At 36.7% G+C, this 19,301-nt stretch overlaps 1 protein-coding gene across 1 annotated transcript; it reads right to left on the bottom strand.

Moving 5' to 3' along the window:
* Positions 1-9,087: 9,087 nt before the first annotated feature.
* Positions 9,088-17,729, bottom strand: LOC308706841 (uncharacterized protein). Its single transcript, XM_081392707.1, has 14 exons — positions 17,711-17,729; positions 17,156-17,257; positions 16,951-17,052; positions 14,425-15,339; positions 11,607-11,642; positions 11,458-11,490; positions 11,300-11,332; positions 11,166-11,192; positions 10,911-11,044; positions 10,521-10,817; positions 10,345-10,440; positions 10,118-10,259; positions 9,908-9,990; positions 9,088-9,685 (listed from the first exon to the last, which is right to left on the bottom strand). Exons 2-14 carry the CDS (start codon positions 17,211-17,213, stop codon positions 9,605-9,607), a joined length of 2,037 nt encoding a protein of 678 aa, XP_081248833.1. The 5' UTR covers positions 17,214-17,257; positions 17,711-17,729; the 3' UTR covers positions 9,088-9,604.
* Positions 17,730-19,301: the final 1,572 nt, after the last annotated feature.

The following is a 19,301-nucleotide window of genomic DNA, read 5'->3' as shown; positions in this document are numbered from 1 at the left end:
CTGGGTCTGACATGATTATGAAATATTATGAAAATACAAAAGCATGATGAGAAAAGGGAAAAAAGAGAATAAATTATTATTATTCAAACAAAATGAACAGAAAAAAGTTGGATCAAACACAATTAATAGTTTATTTTTATTTTTTTATCATTATTTGGATTTGTACATTATGTGGATTTATTGTTCGGATAGGCTAGTTCGACCACATTACCAATGAGGAAGTCCTGCGACGAAGCAAGGCCAAGCCTTATGATAACACAGCGCCGCCTATGGCTGTCTGGACACATGCGGTGAAAGTAGAGTTGAAGTAAATTGCTACCTAGTACCTACATATCTGTTTTCTTTATAAAAAAAAAACTAAATAGCAAAATACTTCAATAAATAATATCTCCATAAATTAGCAGATAGGCTTATTGCTGTGTTATCTACAAACATGCATTCATTTTATACCATACCAAATTAAGCAGGACTGTTTGTGCATGTTTAGATCGACATCAAATGTACAAAAGTGGGTGAATGAAAAAAACAAAACAAAAAAAAAACATCCTTTTACCCAACATAATCTTTTTCTGCCTTTGAGGCATGTTGTAAAAAAAAGCTCAATGTTTGTTTAGTTGACTGAGCAATAAATGTAGAAATAATAGCATTATATAAATTCACTGGAGTAAAACAGAGTAAAAAAAAAGTAGGCTATGGCAAATGGAGCAAAAGAGGAATAACAGGTTAACTTTCATCATTGACGCTGCAGATCTTAAACCCGTCCTACCTCATTGAATGTGAGAGAACATATAAGCATTCACCTTCTTGAAGAGTGACATTCCTCTGTTAATCATTTGCTCTCAGATCAAATTGAAACAAATGTCAAAGCTGATGGGAAATTATATGCAAATGTATTTCAATCCTCAGTGACTTGATTTGCTGATTAAGTTCCCTGAATGGGGATGTTTTAATGACAAGGATATTTGATTCATGATATTAATGAACCAGCTGAACTTTTTTTCTTGTATGAGTTACATTTTATGATATTACAACCCATTCTCACTCCCAAGGCGTCAAAAACTGAAGCATGGTCAAGCGCCCCCCGGCGTCAGTCTATGGAAGAATTTGGAACTCCGTTGCTTTCAATCGGAAACCTGTGGCGTCAACCCATAGACATTATGAAAACATTTTGTATTTATACTTATAGGATTGGCCGCGTTGGAACGTTGCTGCGATACGTCAACAACACGTCCGCCAAATTGCTGAGGGCAAAACTGCGCTATAAACAAATGCAAGTAAAAAACTTCTGGATAAAAAACAAAAATACTGATTACATTTATCAACCGATTTCATTGGTTTGCACGTGGTGTACAAAAAGTTCCATCTCTTAAAATCTCAATAGTTACACTTATAATATATATATATATATATATATATTTAATAAGGAATTGTCAAAGCTCAGGCTTGTCATGTATTTGGCTTTTTATTCTTGGATAAGAATTGTGAAGATCCCCACACTGAGATATAATTCATTTTTTACATTCAATGAAATGGCAGGCCGGCAGGCTGCTTTCTTTATTTTTATAGCACTAAAATGATAGATATTTACAGATAGATACTCTAAATATACAATAACAAAGGTAACTGATGGATCCTTTATGGTAATACGATATGGTACAACTAGTGCAATGCAAATAGTAAATATAAGATAAAGTAATAGTAAATAGTTTAGTGTATAGTCAATAATATAAAAAAAACAGTAGCCTAACAGCAAATAAAATAAATGACTACAATAACATAATAATAATATATTGATAATGATAATATCTTATAGTTTATGTATAATACTATAATAATAGCAATAGAATATGAAATATCAATGAAAGAACTTAAACAATAAAAAAAGTTAAATAGTGACTAGTGAATAGTACAATAATTTAACAGAATAACTATAATAGATTGATAATCACAAGTGGTATAATATTATAATAAAAATAATAATAATAGCAAATACAATGTAATATCAATTGCAGAATAATATAGACAACAATAAAAATAGTAAATAAAATAGTGACTAGTACCTACCCGAAACAAATGCTTGTCATAAAAGTCAGTTTTAAGAAAATATAGAATAGATGAATATTTAGATTTCAGGAAATGTACTTTATAATATAAAATATAACATTTAAGCTAAAACTATAATATAAATCATATCAACTCATGTCTCAATTTTCACAGCTAAGTTAACTAGCGACATCGCTAGCTCTTTAAGTCTGACTCCGGTGGCCAACTAACGTTACTATTACTAATTATATAATGACCAAATACAACCAGAAACAAATTTGTTTGCTTCTGGAAACAAAGTTGACGTACGATCCAGCGGCCAATATGGCGTCTATGTATTTATTATGTCTATGGTTGAGCGTACATCAGTTGTACGTTATTGCGGTGCATTGTGGGATTGAATGAGTGCACTCAATAACGTCCACTATGGTTTCGGACACCACTATAAATGACTGTCCCCTCAAATAGTGTCCTATTTAAGGGTATAGTAGGCGATTTCGGACACAGCCTTACCTGGCTATCCACCTAAATTGCCTTCATGGTATCAGCCTCAGATCTCTAGACAGGCTTAAAGAGTGTGTAGCAATAGGCTCTATGCACGTTCGCTTCCGCGTTTTGTCTCAGCCTGCCCAGTTACATCCGGTGCTGCGCCGGAAGCCGTTTTTGCATTCGGTGGAGATAATGGCAAATTACACTCGCTGTTTACAAGAACTTTCTACGGTTAACGTGAATGCTGTTAACAATATTGTGAGGCAGTTAGCTGTCACACCTAAGAGAGAGAAAGAGAGGGGCTTTAAATTATATATTTTGAGCTACATCGACATCTTTGAGGGTGAGTATTCTCTCATATCATGCGAAATCCGACTAGCGAATCGGTTTCTAAAATCGTTTTCTCCGTTTCTGACCAGTTCATACCAGTCTTTGTATTATTTGATCTATTTAGTTAAACATATAGTTTTACATAAATTTGAAAAGTGCTTGTTTGTGCAATGTACATACAAATTTTGGAATGTGATTGTTACTGACTGAGTAATTTCTCAGTTTCCAGTAAAGATCAGTTCTCAGGAGAAATCAGCGTGAGGGCGACATGTTTCAGGTCGATGAGGACGTCAGAGAAGCCCCATAGATTAAGACGTGGACCCTCAGCCGAGCAATGGACTGTGTCTTCCTCACCTCATCAGCCGTCATCTGTTGCATGGCACACAGTCATCAACAAGAAAACCTTTGTCGACCATTTTTGCTACTCCAGGTTTCAACAGAGACAATCCCAGACTGCTTAAAAAGCTCCTTGTCACTGATAGATCCTGCATACAGGGATGACACAAAGGTGACCACACCATGTGGTGCCATGCCGATTAACTCCTTGAAGATGCATTGGGACTTGTAATTGGAGAAGACTTCACTTTGAAGTAGGAGAGAGGATGGAATTTGGCAACGCACTTCCGTGCAGTCGTTCACCACTTGTGTGTCTGGGTAGTCCTGGAACTCATTTGGTAGATGAGCCTTGACTTCCTCCTCAGAAATCCATATGCGGACAGAGCCAAGAACGGTGTACAAAAAATTGGCCCAGGTTGTAATATTTCGGCTAACTGTAGAATGATGAATGTTTAATCTTTGGGCCAGATCCCGCTGTGTTAGACCAACTGAGAGGTGGATCATGAAGAGGAAGAACTCATCAATGGGCTGCAGGGACTGACCCTATAAAAATAACAAGGTTTGCAATTATGTACATAGGCTGAGCTTTCACTGAAAATGTAAAATTAAGTTTTATTTTTCTATTTCTTTATTTACCCATGCACTGCCTCTTGTTCCAGCTTCACTCCTAATTGTAGTTGCTCTTGCTCTGGTCACACGAATCATGTTGTGGGATGCAGGTTCAATGAGTTTCCAGAAAGTCATTAAATGCCTGTAAGTCATAAATCTAAATGAGATGCAAGACATGTTCCACCATTTTATGGAGATCTTCAGTCTGATCCAGTGCATTATCAACTGCCGCAGGTTCTGGAACTGAATAGGGCTGTCAAAATTGCTCAAAAATTACGTTCGAATATTCCCTCTAAAAAACACACGAATATTCGAACTATTCGAACATCTGGTTGCGCATTTTGTCAATGACGTACATTACGTCAATAACAGGACAAATTAATACAAAGAGACATAACTACTTGTATAGGTAGTTTATTTAAGTTTAAACATATTTGACAACGTATTACATACACAAAAACAAACAAGTAAATCCCCTAATGGCCAAGACCGCAGACCTCACTCACTCTTGCTCGCTCACTCGCAAGCACTCTTTCTCTCTCTCGCCCTCACCCGCTGCGTTCACACACCAAACGCGAATAGAGCGTCTGCTGGCGCGAGTGATTTCAATGTTAAGTCAATGTAAAGACGCGTTTACGCGCGTCTGGAGGTCTTGTGGCGCGAATGAGGCGTCACGCTCTCCGAGCATCAAACTTTTGCTTTTGACGCGCAAATTCAAAATGTTTAAGAGTCCAACTAGACGCGAATCCGACATTGAACGCTCCGAGCGAGCTGTGCTGTGGTAAAAATTTAACTTTTCCTTGACATGAAACGGTAAATAATCAAACCAGTGGAAGCCTGCAGTGCATGAAACTGCTGTATCTAACCTACCTTATTCATGCTGCGCAATATCTATTTAGTCAGTACTCTTTAGTAATGTTTCTGTTTACCGTTAACGTTTCTTCCTGTTACCTGTCCCTGACCCCTCAGGCAGCGCGCCCACTCGCAAAGCTGACAGCCGCGCCTCTGCTACCGCGGGCGTTTTTCCACATTCGAATATTAATTTTCACATTCGAATTTATGTTTTTTAAAACTATTCGAATATATATTCGAATTTAGAATATTCGTTGACAGCCCTAGAACTGAACAATAATCATGTTCCAGATAATGGGACCTCATCCACTTGGGTGTAAACCTCCCTTCTTTGCCATACTCCGGTGCACCTTGGTTCAGCAACGGAGCAGCCGTTCCATTGGAATAAGGTTGGTAAGTTACAGCTCCCTTTTGCAGCAAGCGACGTCCTTTAGGGGTCGATGGCTCAATCAGATCATCACTTTTAAAGTGATGACTGCAGACCGTTGTGTAAGATGTGATGTTAAATCTCTCATGTCGAATGTTGTGAATCCACACTCTGCGTGTTTCTTCATCCACAGGAAAAGTGTGGAGACTCAGTATAGAGTTAAACTTTGAGGAGGCCTCACATAACGAGACACAACAATGTTTAGCCAAACTACTGTCTTTCCGCCATTGATATTTAAACTTTCTGGAAGCCATCACTACAATGCTTAACTATATAATACTACATACATATAATACTTAAATTATAAATCGCTATCAAATGAATTTTATGAAAGTTTTGCCGCTAGTACACTTCGCAACAGACCTTACCCAGCAAACATTGGTCCGACGGCAACGTCGTGTCCCTGGCCAAAAATAGTCGCGGTATGACGGCATAAATCGGTAAAAATATGTAACACAGAACATTTCCTAAAAATGCATTCAGATACATGTGTGCATGTCTACAGTTATCTGAGGTTGCATGTATAATTGTTATTTTGACTTTTAGCTACGTGTAGTTCAATATATACCATGTTGTGTTTCGGGTGAGAGAGGACGTCACCATGGCGACGTCTTTTACACGTGCATTTATAGTCCATCATGACCCTCTATGAAATCAATTGTGATAAAGCTGTGCTTAATCCTTGCGTGGTTAATACTGCAATAATTAATTAAATTTTTTATTAAATTAAAGTTTTAATAAGTTTTGTGAATACGTCCACTGACGTCCTTTACACGTCTATAGTATTGGGTGAGAGGACGTCACCTGGCGACGTCTTTTACACGTGCATTTATAGTCCATCATGACCCTCCATCATGGAATCCTTGTGAAATATGCAAAAGCTGTGCTTAATCCTTGCATGGTTAATACTGCAAAAATTAATTTAATTGCCCAAGTAGTTTTTAAGAGGTGTGAAGACGTCCACTGACGTCCTTTACACGTCAAGGCTGTGAATACACGTCCACTGACGTCCTTTACACATCTAGTCAAGCAAGACAGAAAAAAAAAAACCCAGGAATTATCTTTATGAAATACACGAATTGTATACAAAGTAAATATATTTACTTTATCTTGTTTAAATAAATTATAATCTCACAGTTCCCAGTGTGGTTAAGTGAATGCAAAGCCTCTGCATTTTAGTCATTATTTCAACCTGATACGTTGTGTTTTTTTTTTTGTTTTTTTTTTTTTTATGGAATGTATGCATGTAAAACAGAAATATATCTGGTCACCATTTATGTCTGAGTTGGATGTAATTGCCAAAACTGTGCTGCCAAGATGTAACAAAAGATCTCCCGACATTACCAAATCCCGCGATAGGTTAGATTATCTCACGAGATGTTAACGCGTTTTCCCCATAGACTCAGTCACTCCGGAACACTGAAGTTTGAACAACCACGAAGAGAGGAGGAATTGAGGCCCATATTATTAAAAATCTACTGTTGGGTACGTACATTTTGTATTATTAGATTCACGTGCTAGAGTTTTACTTGTTTGACATGAATGAACCGAAAGAAATGATGCCCACATTGTCAACTGAAATTGGCTAACGTTAACGTGAGTTTGGCTAAAATTAGCTAGTAGGCTAAAAGTTGCTTTGAACTTATACAACGGTACCATAGTATAAAGTATGTTTAATGATACAGTCAAAGTTATTACTGTAAATTATTAATGTAGCCTTTTGAGAGTTTCTTTCAGAAAGTAAATTATCTGAAGTAGAATGAAATGTTTAGCTGGATTTGAACATGTATGTTTTCAGTAACTGCTTTAAAAATATTTTGTAATTTTAGAATTGCTAAACATGTCTATTCAGGGGACATCACAGCCCACCTGTCTTTATCAGAAATGTCCTGTTCACTTTCTCACTGTTACACACCTAGTTAAGGGTCTTTCTCAAGGGCACCACAGTGGTATTGAAGAGGCAGGGGAGAAATGCTGTTTTGAATTTAGCTGAAGACCATACAAATATTTTGAAAATAAGTGCATGTCATTTACCTCAAATTTTTAATTTTCATTTATTTTAAAAAGAAATATATTATCTTCCCTTAGATGCTGTGAAGAGGTGGAGCCCACATGCTACAGACACTGAAATTGATGCAGCAATGGCAGAACACCTGAAACACACTCCAGGAAGAGCTGGGGGTGGTGGATACAAAAATGAGCCAAACAATGTGTTTAAGGGATAGTTCACCCAAAAATGAAAATTGTCATCATTTACTCAACCTCATGTTTCAAACCTGTATACCTTTCTATGCTAAACACAAAGATGTTTAGAAGAATGTTTGTAACCAAGCAGATGTCGCTTCCCATTAATAATCATTTTTTCTCCAACAATGGTAGTCAGTGGATGCTCTATTTGCTTGGTTACAAACATTCTTCAAAATATCTTCTTTTGTGTTCAGCAGAAGAAAGAAACTCATACAGGTTTGGAATTTGGTGAGTAAATTACATAACTTTCATTTTTGGGTGAACTATCTTTATATAATAATTCAGTATTTTGCAATTGGTATTTTAGTTTGGTTAACAAATCGAGAGCTTAGAATTATAAGGTTCTATCTCCGTTTATTGTAGTTTATTGAGCATCAAAGTTTTTAAACTCGGTTTATGTTTTGTGAGATGGAACCTTTTATTTTATTAATAACTACTAACAATTTTTTTTTTTTTTTTTTTTTTTACAAAAATAACACCACACAGGCATTAATAAACACCTAATGGATCAGATTGTCAAAAACTCAATTTCAACCAAAAGTGGAGATAGAACCTTATAATTCTAAGCTCACGAAATGTTAAACATTGAAAAAAAATAAAGAGAAATTTTGGCTGTTCAATATCAATAAAATGTTGTGCTTAATCAGAACATGCTTCTTTTTTGCTTATGTTTACAAATAGAGTGTTATTGTTTTTGATGTCCACGTGATTAAAACATTTATTGACGTTCAGGTCTGACTGGACCAATTTTGGACCTTTTTAGAACCTTTGTCAAGATGTGTAGGCTAAACCTCAAGACTTGATTGTCTTTCACGATGTTACACAATAGGTGTGTGATTATTTTATATGCAGGCTTATATATACACTTAAATTATGCAGCAACACATTTAAACACATATGACGACGCATTTAGACGTCCAGGGACGCGCAGAAGAGACGTGGAATTCACGGCCAGAAGAGACGTGGAATTCACGGCCAGAAATGACGTCGGTTCAACTTCCATTTTGGAACTATTTTTCAACCATGACGGGACGTCTCGGACGGACGTCTTTTCAACGGTCATTAAACGTCCAAATGTTTGCTGGGTATACTCCAGAGAAACGAGAGTGCAACCATCTTAAGAATATTGTCTGTAAACTTCAGTTTTTGCGGTCACTCTGTATATTTCTATGGCATTACTGTCCAGGACTAATTCGCTTTTGAAGTGGATTTACTTAATGTAAAGTTAATGAAAGATATCATGAGGATTGTAATGTTTACAGCAGACGTCTTAAATGTCAGTAGACCGGGAAGATTTTAAAACGAGCCGTTCATTCATAAATACGCAAGATCACTGTGAAAATACAGACTAGAAGACAAAAGACTAGAGCAGCGCTGTGCAGCTTAAGTAAAGTATTTTATTTGCAACAACAACTGTTACACCAACTGTTTGACCACAAACACGCAATGTTCTAAAAAACTAATAATAATAATAATAAATTAAATGCACAATCAAATAAACAAGCTTTGAATAAACTTCGGAAAAGATTCCCATCTTTTTTGTGGTTGACGTCAAAGCGTGTGTATATCAGACTGGTATTTTGGCACAAAATCATTTTTCACTTCTAGAAGCGAGTCAGATTGCCAACATAAACATGATATGCCCTCATTGTCAAAAACCATAAACAAAACTGTAAAATTGTGACCCAGACTATGTTTAATATGAGGGGTTGGCACTGTGTTATGCTGCCAAATGATGTCCAGAAACCAGCTGAATGCTGCTGTCCTTATATGGTTAAAAATATATTACACAGTAATTTGCATGAGAATGATTCATGCACATATTTTCGATATGGATGAGTGATGCTTCTGGTAACTGGAGTTGTAGACAAAGAACAGGTTTAATTGCATCGTTCACATTCTACATTCCAAAGTTTAAACCCCTGATACTTGTTAAAGATATCTGATAAAACAAAGCATGAAAAGACAGAGAGAAAAAAAAGAGGATTAAATATTATTATTCAAGCTAAATTAGGTTGGAACATATATGATTAATGTAATGAATTATTTAATTATCTAATGTATCATATTCACATTGTCATTTTTTCATCATATTTCATTATATATGCTCATTTATGTTTGGATGATATGTGTGTTATATATAAGTATGTGAGAATAAGAAGTTGAAGGGTGAGAAAATATAAAAGATTCCCTTCCTGCACAGTGACATTTTTCTCTTTAATTAGTTTCTACATCTTCAAGGTCACCATTTTAAGCTTTCTGAGTCTTGTATTACGGCTGTGTCTTTTTGACATCTCTTAACTTTATCTCAATGGAACTTGGCACTCCACGATTAACCAGCTCTTGTTTTATCTGAAACAAAGATGGACAATGTATTTTATTTCCATTGTACTCTATTGGTTTTGGAAGTCTGTAAAAACAAATTGTGAGATAGTTTAAAATAATAAATAAAGCCACAACTGTCAGATATAAAGTCATAGATATACGATTAGAGATATAAAGGTTTAGTTTTTTTTTACTCTGAGGTGGAAATGTGCTTCCATTCAACAACTTTTGAATGAAAGTGTGACTTACTTTCTGCAAAACAACCTCAAAGTTTCCACTCTGTCTCAGGTCTAAAAATGACCGTAGTTTTATTTGAACTCCTATGACATTTTCTAAAAGTAAACACACACATAATGAGACATAACACACACCCCCCCACACATTTATGTATGTATATATATATATAAATAAACAAACTGATAATACTAACACATTATTTAAAAAAAAAAAAACTCCTACCTGTTCCGTTGTTCACAAGAAAGGCCCAACGACCCGGAACATTTACGTTACTCGTGTTCTTGAGGTTTGGGATGGAGCTGCCATTAGATGCATCATAATGAATGACATAGTAGTCAGTGGAGTTTATTGTGTCATATCCAGCCTATTAAAACCATGAAAAATGTATGTTATGTCAAGATACAGAGTCAGTATATAATATTATTTAAATCCTGTGATGTTTGCTTTACCTCCACCGGAAAAGATATCACAGCACAGTCACCATAATTCATCAGAATGAAAGAAAAATCACCTCCTGAAATTAAAACCACTTGAAAGGTGATTGCCTGAAAAGAAAAGAAACATTATCACGATTCATAGTCTAAACAGTCTGTGACCTTGTGCCAGAAAAAGAAAAACTATTTACCGGAGCTGAGTGAAGATTTAATACATTCACATCAGATGTTTGAACATAGTCCCATGTTGCAACAAAGACCCAAGAAGCAGAAAAGCCCTTATGAGGGAAATACTGGTTTATATCCTGAGTGGCGCGAGTGAGCACACTTCCATTAGTGTACTGCTGATACGAGTATCTGCCTAAACCAAAGTCATCAAGGTCAGTCCAGAGCGGAGCAATGAAATCTTCAGTACCATGTGTGGGAAATTGGTAAGGGGAAGCTTCTGGTAAAGGTTGTTTGAAAGTAAGGAGTCCGTTATTATTAACCTGAAATAAGAAAAAATCAGTTCAAATCCAGCAGTAAAATATGAGCTGGCTTATTACATTTATATCAGACTGCCAATGGAACTAGATTCTCACATATGTATAGTTGTACTTGCGGCCAAAGAAGGTAAATGGAGTGGAGAAGTTAACATCTCTGTAGGTTTCACCACCACTTTCAAGCTGTTCTGTGTCTCCTGCCGCTGAGCCGAATGGATAGAATATCCTCGGTGCTGCAAATAGAATCAACACAAAAAATACAAATGAAGATGTGAGCAGTGTTTACAAGTTAGAATCTCATAATTATGGCGTTTCTGACATGAACGAACCATTAATTCAAAAGTCAATTAATACCTGTCCATGCAGTTGTTGTTGGAATGGCTGTCAAAAAAAAAGAGTATTCAATTATTAAACACTTATGTAAAGTACATTGAAAAATGCATTGCACGGTCATATGATGAGTCGTCTAACAGTTGCAGTATTATTACTTGTTGAGACTGTGGTGGTTGCTGTGGTGGTTGCTGAAAGAATGAACACAAATACCATTAAATACCTCATGAACTCACTTAAAAATTGTAAATGTGTTTCCTATGTATAACATAGTGGTGAATAATAAAGAGTTACCCATGACTCACAGCCTTATTACCTGGTAGGACTGTGGTGGTTTTAGTGGTGGTTTCTGAAATACAAACACCATTTACTGAGGGATGAATACTGATTTTATTTCTTGTGTTGATGTATTTCCTATGAAAACCTGAAGTTGTTACATTTGATTGTAATTCAAAGGTTTTTTACCTGTCAGTGGTGTTGTTGTAGGTTGTACTGTGATAACTGTGTGTCAAAAAAAATGAAGAACATTAAATTATAAAACACTTATGTAAAATACATAAAAATGTTGCATGGGTGTATGATATTTGTCTTGCAACTCAACTCATTCTCACTCTTCAGGCGCCCCATACTTTAGAAATAAACACAAGCCCGGACATGTTTTAGCTGGCAAAAATGTCAAGATATTTTAAGAAGCTAGCTTTACAAGCACAAAACTGCCCAAGACGTTCAAGGTTTCCATTAAAAGCAATGGGTTTACTGGCCAAATCAGTAAACAGCAGTTATTTTACAATCATTAATATAATATTATAGTTTCTATATTTCTATTTTCTGTATTCATTTCAATTTAAGTAAAAATTGTAGTAATTTGGTTGTGTCTAGACGTTGGTCAGATGTCTAAATATTGGATATGTATCTGACTTAAAACCACATTTGGAAGGGGCTCAGAATGGATGCAGGGGGAAAAATTGTTTACATGTGTGCAAAAAAATTCTGATCTGTGTCAGTTGCAGGTAAAAACAAAAAGAAGATTTTTTTTGGCGCCACTGTAAACAACCTTTCTCTTCTAAGAAAAAGGACAAAAAATATTGCCGACTCATCTAGGGCTGTAATGATTCCATGAAATGAAATGTGTTTCAACAAGCAATAAGGTGATAACTTTGCTGTTTTTGTAATTAAACTCACAGCTTCACTACTACATAGAGATGCTGTAGAGACGCAGGTAATTCTCACACTCAGTCTCTCTCTCTCTCTCTCTCTCTCTCTCTCGTTAATTCATTCTCAATAATTTAAATAAATGTAATCATACCACTCTACTTTTTTTCACTGAAGAATTCAGATCTAACAAACCGTCGATAAAAGAAAAAACTAAAATTGCCACTGCAAACATTCATGACAGCTTTTAACTTTTCAATGCCGGCAAGTAATCATGATACCACCCGGAGGGAATTATATAAATAATCTGGTAACACTTTACTTAAAGCCGGTATGTATAATTCATTATAAATGTATTTATAATGTATGTAATAATTAATTATATCTTTTCAGAAATAATTGTTACCAAAGTCAAAATGCATTATAATATTAGCAGATTCTGAAATTGGTTGTTTGTCATGTGTTTTAATGCATTATATACTTTCTAAAGGTGTGTTTAAAGAATAGATAAGTAAGAATTATAATCTATTATAACTGTGGTTACAATTATTCATGAGACCATTCAATGCATTATAAGGTGCATTACAAGGCATAAAGGCTTTAAACAAAGTATTACCAATAATTCCAATAGCTTGGCCATTCAAAACCTGAGGGTCAACCAGTGTCGCATAGTAAAGTGATCACTAACAGAATCATTTTGGGCAAGGATTATTGTAAACATATTGGATACCAGCCGTGTCTAAAGTGTATGTAAAGAGGCGAAACAAATTGGATATTTTGGTCACAATATCAGATCTCTGCATTAAACCTTGCAGTGATAAACTCATGACTAATCAGGACTGTGGTGGTTTCAGTGGTGGTGGTTTCTGAAAAAATTAACACAAATACAAACACCATTAAATACCTCATGAATTCACTTGACGAGTACAGCTTTCTTTTTTTCGGTTTATGTATTTTCTATTGGGATATAAAAACAGGAAATTGGGATATAAAAAAACCCAATAACAATTGAATAATGCACTAATCTATGGCTACTTGTTATTGCTAGTCAGAGGCAGGTGTTTTTAGGAGGAGGGACATTATTCTAGAAAGAATAAACATGGCCTAGTGGTTAGGGAGTTGGACTGGTAACCCAAGGTTGCTGGTTCGATTCCAGAACCGGTGGGAAATGACTGAGGTGCCCTTGAGCAAGGCACCTAAAACCCTAATCGCTCCCCGGGCGCCACACAAAAGCTGCCCGCTGCTCTGGGTGTGTATCCACGTTTGCAGTGGGTGTGTGTTAACTACTCACTACTCTGCTCCTAATGTGTGTGCATTAACTTGGATGGGTTAAATGCAGAGGTCAAAATCCAAGTATGGGTTACCATACTTGGCCGTCACGTGTCACTTTCACAGTATTTTTGGTCCCTTTTCTTGGAAGAGAAAGTCTTAACATTTGAAATGTGTAATGTATATCAGATAAACATTAATTTGGTCTTCACTATCACACTAACAGAAAGATAAGCTCATTAGCTAGTAAGACTATGGGTTTCAGTGGTGGTGGTTTCTGAACGCATGAAAACAGTCATAAACATGAACATCATTAAATACCTCATGAACTTAATTGACCAGTACAGCTTTCTTTTTCTGTTTATGTATTTTCTATTGAAGCCGAAAATTGGGATATAAAAAATAATAATAGAATAATGCAGTGGTTCTCAACTCCAGTCCTCGTGACCCACTGCTCTGCACATTTTGTATGTCTCTCTTATCTGACACACTCAGTTCAGTTCATGGAGTCTCTCCTAATGAGCTGATGATCTGGTTCAGGTGTGTTAAATAAGGGAGACATACAAAATGTGCAGAGCAGTGGGTCACGAGGACTGGAATTGAGGACCACTGGAATAATGCATTGATCTATGGTTTGCTGCTTGCTATTGTTAGTCGGAGGTGCTTATAGGAGGAGGGACATTCATATTCTAGAGAGAATTTGATTGGACAAAAAATGTAATATTGAGTCATGTATAAGGACTATATACAGTAGTATTGGTAATTTTTCTGAGAAGACAAAGACAAACATTTGAAATGTGTGTATCAGCTAAACATTTATTTTGTCTTTACTCTTACACTAACATAAAGATAAGTTCATTACCTGGTAGGACTGTGGTGGTTTCAGCGGTGGTTTCAGTGGAGGGTTCAGCAGTGGTGGTTTCAGTGGTGGTTTCAGTGGTGGGTTCAGCAGTGGTTTCAGTGGTGGGTTCAGCAGTGGTTTCAGTGGTGGGTTCAGCAGTGGTGGTTTCAGTGGTGGTTACAGCAGTGGTGGGTTCAGCAGTGGTGGTTACAGCAGTGGTGGGTTCAGCAGTGGTGGTTACAGCAGTGGTGGTTACAGCAGTGGTGGTTACAGCAGTGGTGGTTACAGCAGTGGTGGGTTCAGCAGTGGTGGGTTCAGCAGTGGTGGTTACAGCAGTGGTGGGTTCAGCAGTGGTGGGTTCAGCAGTGGTGGTTACAGCAGTGGTGGGTTCAGCAGTGGTGGTTTCAGCAGTGGTGGTTACAGCAGTGGTGGTTTCAGCAGTGGTGGGTTCAGCAGTGGTGGTTACAGCAGTGGTGGTTTCAGTGGTGGTTACAGCAGTGGTGGTTACAGCAGTGGTGGTTTCAGCAGTGGTGGTTTCAGTGGCGGTTACAGCAGTGGTGGTTTCAGCAGTGGTGGTTTCAGTGGTGGATACAGCAGTGATGGTTTCAGTGGTGGGTTCATCAGTGGTGGTTTCAGCAGTGGTGGTTTCAGTGGTGGGTTCAGCAGTGGTGGTTTCAGTGGTGGTTTCAGCGGTGGTGGTTTCAGTGGTGGGTTCATCAGTGGTGGTTTCAGCAGTGGTGGTTTCAGCAGTGGTGATTTCAGTGGTGGGTTCAGCAGTGGTGGTTTCAGTGGTGGATTCAGCAGTGGTGGTTGCAGCAGTGGTGGTTTCAGTGGTGGTTTCAGCAGTGGTGGGTTCAGCAGTGGTGGTTTCAGCAGTGGTGGTTTCAGTGGTGGGTTCAGCAGTGGTGGTTTCAGTGGTGGTTTCAGCAGTGGTTTCTGAAAAAATTAACACAAACACAAACACCATTAAATACCTCATGAACTCACTTGACAAGAACAATTTTCTTTCCAAATGAAGATGCTCACTGACTTCTCAGGTTCATATTGGGTTTGTTTTACTGACACTAGAGACAACATTTTATAAACAGATCTGGTTCTAATCAAAAGGTCTATAAGTACCTGACAATGTTCTAGAGAGAACTTAATTGGACGAATAATTATCTTTGAGTCATGTATGAGGAGTCATCAATATCTTTTGTCTTTTTTTCTTGGAAGAGAAGTGGGGTCAATCCATCTCAAGTGGTCCAATGGAAGGTGAAATATATGCTTAACAAATACTGTAATTTAGTGCATGAGTTAAGACAAAAGCTTATTATGAGCTCAAGAATAACAGAACTGAGCTAAAAGCAACAAAATACCTTTTCTGAAGAGACACAGTCGCTTTATATGATGCAGATTTTAACAGATTGAAATTAGGCTTTTTCACATATAAACATTTATCAACTCACTCATCATTTGTGATAAATGGAAGCCCAAACATGCTTGCTTGACATGCGAGAACCAATGAGATTCATTCTTGTGTTACGCATCACCTTTGAGCTTGCTCAAGAGGTTTTTTCTTTCGCTTCAAGCAGGTTCGGTTGAGCTTCTGTTTATGTCCACTAATCAATGTTTATATGTGAATAAAAGCCTAAATTAAATCGGTTCATCATATTAAGCATTCTAGTCTCTTCAGAAAATTTGGACTAAAACACTTGATTCATACAATCTCTTTATGAACTTTATGAAGCTTCAAAGTGTCAGCTGCCCAGCTGTCAATGGAGGGCCAGAAATCTCTCAGATTTTATCAAAAAGATATTAATTTGTCTTCCGAAGATGAATGAAAGTCTAATGGGTTTGGAACAACATGAGGGTGAGTAATTAATGACATAGTTTTCATTTGAACAAACCCTTTTAAGACTGCAAAAAAGTAACATATCAAAACATATTTTTGGCTAATTACTAGTGTTGTGAATGCAGTCACGACTGAAGAGGTTGAAGGCGTTGCGTCTGTCCTAATAATGTCCTTCAGCCATGATTGTGTTCACAATACAGCACATCCCATCATACTTTATGGCTTACTTATTATGTATTCTGTAAACTACATAAAAACATTGCATAGGCGTGTGATGAGTCATGTATCTATCACAGCATTATTACCAGGTAAAACTGTGATGGTGGTTTCTGAAAGAAACAAATAAAATACCTCAAGAAATCACTTTATGAGTACAGTTTTCTTTGTATTCCAGTTTAAATATGCATTGATCCATGATTTTTCTACTTGCCACTAATAGTCAGAGAAGCATTAAATTGGACAAATGTCTATTGAGTCATACTGTATATGATAATACATATTTTTGGTCCTTTTTCTAAAAAAGAAAGACAGTACATTTTCTTTCCCGATAAACTGATTTCTCAGGTTCATATTGGGTTTGTTCAATTGACACCACTTAGCGACAGTCTATAAGTAGGCCAGTGTTGTTGTTTGTGCTGGTAGAGTTGTAATGCTTTTTTTTTTTTTAAAAAGACATTAAAAAAACACTTCTGTAAACTACATAAAAATATTACGTATTTCAGTTGTTTGTACAGTTGTTGTCTCAGTTGTTGCTGTGTCATTTGATGTTACAGTTGTTTGTACAGTTGTTGTCTCAGTTGTTGTTTGTGCCCTGGCTGTTAAAGAGAAAGAGATTATTAAATTCGGAAACACAAGACTGTATATTTATATAGTTTTTCCACATAAGACTAATAATCTAACAGAAACTAAAAAGCTTACTCAGTGCCAAGACTGATATGAACACCAGCAGAAGCTGTGAAACCAGAAATAATCTCATGATGATGAAGTCAGAGTTAAAACCAGCATGTAGGAGTCCTTCTTCTGTAATCAGGGGGAGATTTATTATTCTCACTATACCCATGTTAATCTTGAATATAAATAATAATAATAACTTATTATAAATTAAATATTTTCAACTTTAAAATATGTCTGTAGGAGCAGCTTTTGAAGCGGTTGGAAAAAAGCCAATATTTTAAAAGGTCCCACGTTATATTTATCTTTAACATCAAATTACTTATATTAATACTACATTAGTATTACATATTAAGTATTAATAAAGTTGAATATTCATTGAACACATATTGCTGTTATATAAAATCATAAACACATTAAGCTACTTAACTATCTAATTGCTTTATATTTATTTATTATATTTATAGCAAAATCATAATATCATAATTTAATACTGTAGTTCATTTCATTACACAAGTAAGGACAAATTGTGAGAGAATATAGCTTATGGAGAGTAACATTAAATAGAAAGATTTGACTTACCGTTCTTCTAAGATGCTCTTTCACCTGTGGTGAGTAAGGAGGAAGTTTGACTGATTTTAAACTCGTCCTGGCACTGTTTACAGGGAACACCTGCCATGGAATGGAAGAAAATATGTTTTGTTGGAACACAGCCAATGATTAAACTTGAAACTAAAAACTCCTATGGCACATGATTCAGTACAGGAACATACTGTGGTTTTTTTATTGTTTACACATCAAGTGTCTATCACACACCCTGAGAATGTCTGTGCACACATCTCTTGACCGAACTCAGAAAGAATAGCAATGGCAATGTAGTACGGTCATCAATTTATTTGTCCAATATTAGTAATATTACAGTTTTTCTCGATTGCTTAAACACTATAACCAGGCTTTTGAACTACAATTTCAAAACCATAATGCCATTTACAGTAGCGTACCGTGGGGTTTCAGTCAGGGCCTTCAGTAACGATCTACCCCCCCCCCCCCCCCCCCAAAAAAAAATAAAAATACAATCATGCACTGTATGCACTGCGTAACATCAACGACGAGACAGCTGATCTTCAACCTCAGCGCACACGCACACCACTGTACATTATAAAAGCTGAGCTGAAACATCTCGCGCACGGATGTAAGTTAGTAATACAAATAAATAAAACATCTCCGGTTAACTAGCAGGACATTAATTTTCGTTTGTTGAATAAGATGCATTCTAGCGCTGAAATGTGTTGTTCAAGCTGAGTGCTCGTTGCCGCTGTTATCAGTGGCGCGGATACAGTGTTCTCTTGTGGCTCGCGCACAGTTTTCACTCAGATGCGCGCTTCAATCTAGCGCCGTTGCGGAGACTTTCTATTCGTTGAAATCTTACAAAACAAAATGCACACAAACGCCTTGCTTGATATACAACCACTGATGAACATATTCGGTAAAATAAAAATAAAAAACTATACAAGTGTGGACTCGAACCCAGAACCTCTGACACACTTGGCTAAAGTTCTACCACTGGACCATCGTCGAACACTAAAGTTGCATAGTTATCAATGCATTTACTCACGTGGAAATTCTCGGTATTAACAAAATTGGTAGATCTAGAATGACAAATGTACCCAAAATGACCCAATGTACTAATGAAATTTATTTCTGGACATCGTAATGTTATTTTTCCTGAAAATTGTTATTGTACACAAACATGTATTGTATCTGCCCACCCATGTCGATGACATCAGCGCGGGCTAGCCGTCGACACATCGCTGGGCCTCTGGGGCGTTCTGTCATACGCATCACAATTTGATTGGCTGATAAAACACGTCAGTCAAAGTTATGATCAATTGGAAAACGGCAGCTTCAACGGAAGGCTAGCTATACTACTAGTGCTGGTCCACGGCGTTTAGATGACATATGTAAAATCCAGCTCAGACTCACAAAAAATAACCATATTCTTTCTGGAAATATAATTGTAACGTACTGATAGACAGTAATTGAATTTAGACATGTTCAGACACACATTAATTTAATTTTAGAAAAAAAAAATTCTATTTTGACAGGGCCAGCAGAGAAGGCCCTGCTGGCTCTGACGGCACACCACTGGCCATTTATCAAAAAGCACACCCAT

The sequence above is a fragment of the Scardinius erythrophthalmus genome (genome assembly GCF_964197995.2).
Source record: "Scardinius erythrophthalmus genome assembly, chromosome: 18".
Classification (NCBI taxonomy): domain Eukaryota; kingdom Metazoa; phylum Chordata; class Actinopteri; order Cypriniformes; family Leuciscidae; genus Scardinius; species Scardinius erythrophthalmus.
This window is presented reverse-complemented; position numbering and strand designations above follow the sequence as displayed.

What these genes read in the sequence shown, in the direction of transcription:
- LOC308706841 (XM_081392707.1), bottom strand. Translation starts at nt 17,213, where the DNA reads ATGAGATTATTTCTGGTTTCACAGCTTCTGCTGGTGTTCATATCAGTC. An exon ending in AACAACAACTGCATGGACAG is followed by an intron (nt 11,045 to 11,165) that starts GTATTAATTGAC and finishes TTCTATTTGCAG; the next exon opens with CACCGAGGATATTCTATCCA. An exon ending in GCAAGTACAACTATACATAT is followed by an intron (nt 10,818 to 10,910) that starts GTGAGAATCTAG and finishes TTCTTATTTCAG; the next exon opens with GTTAATAATAACGGACTCCT.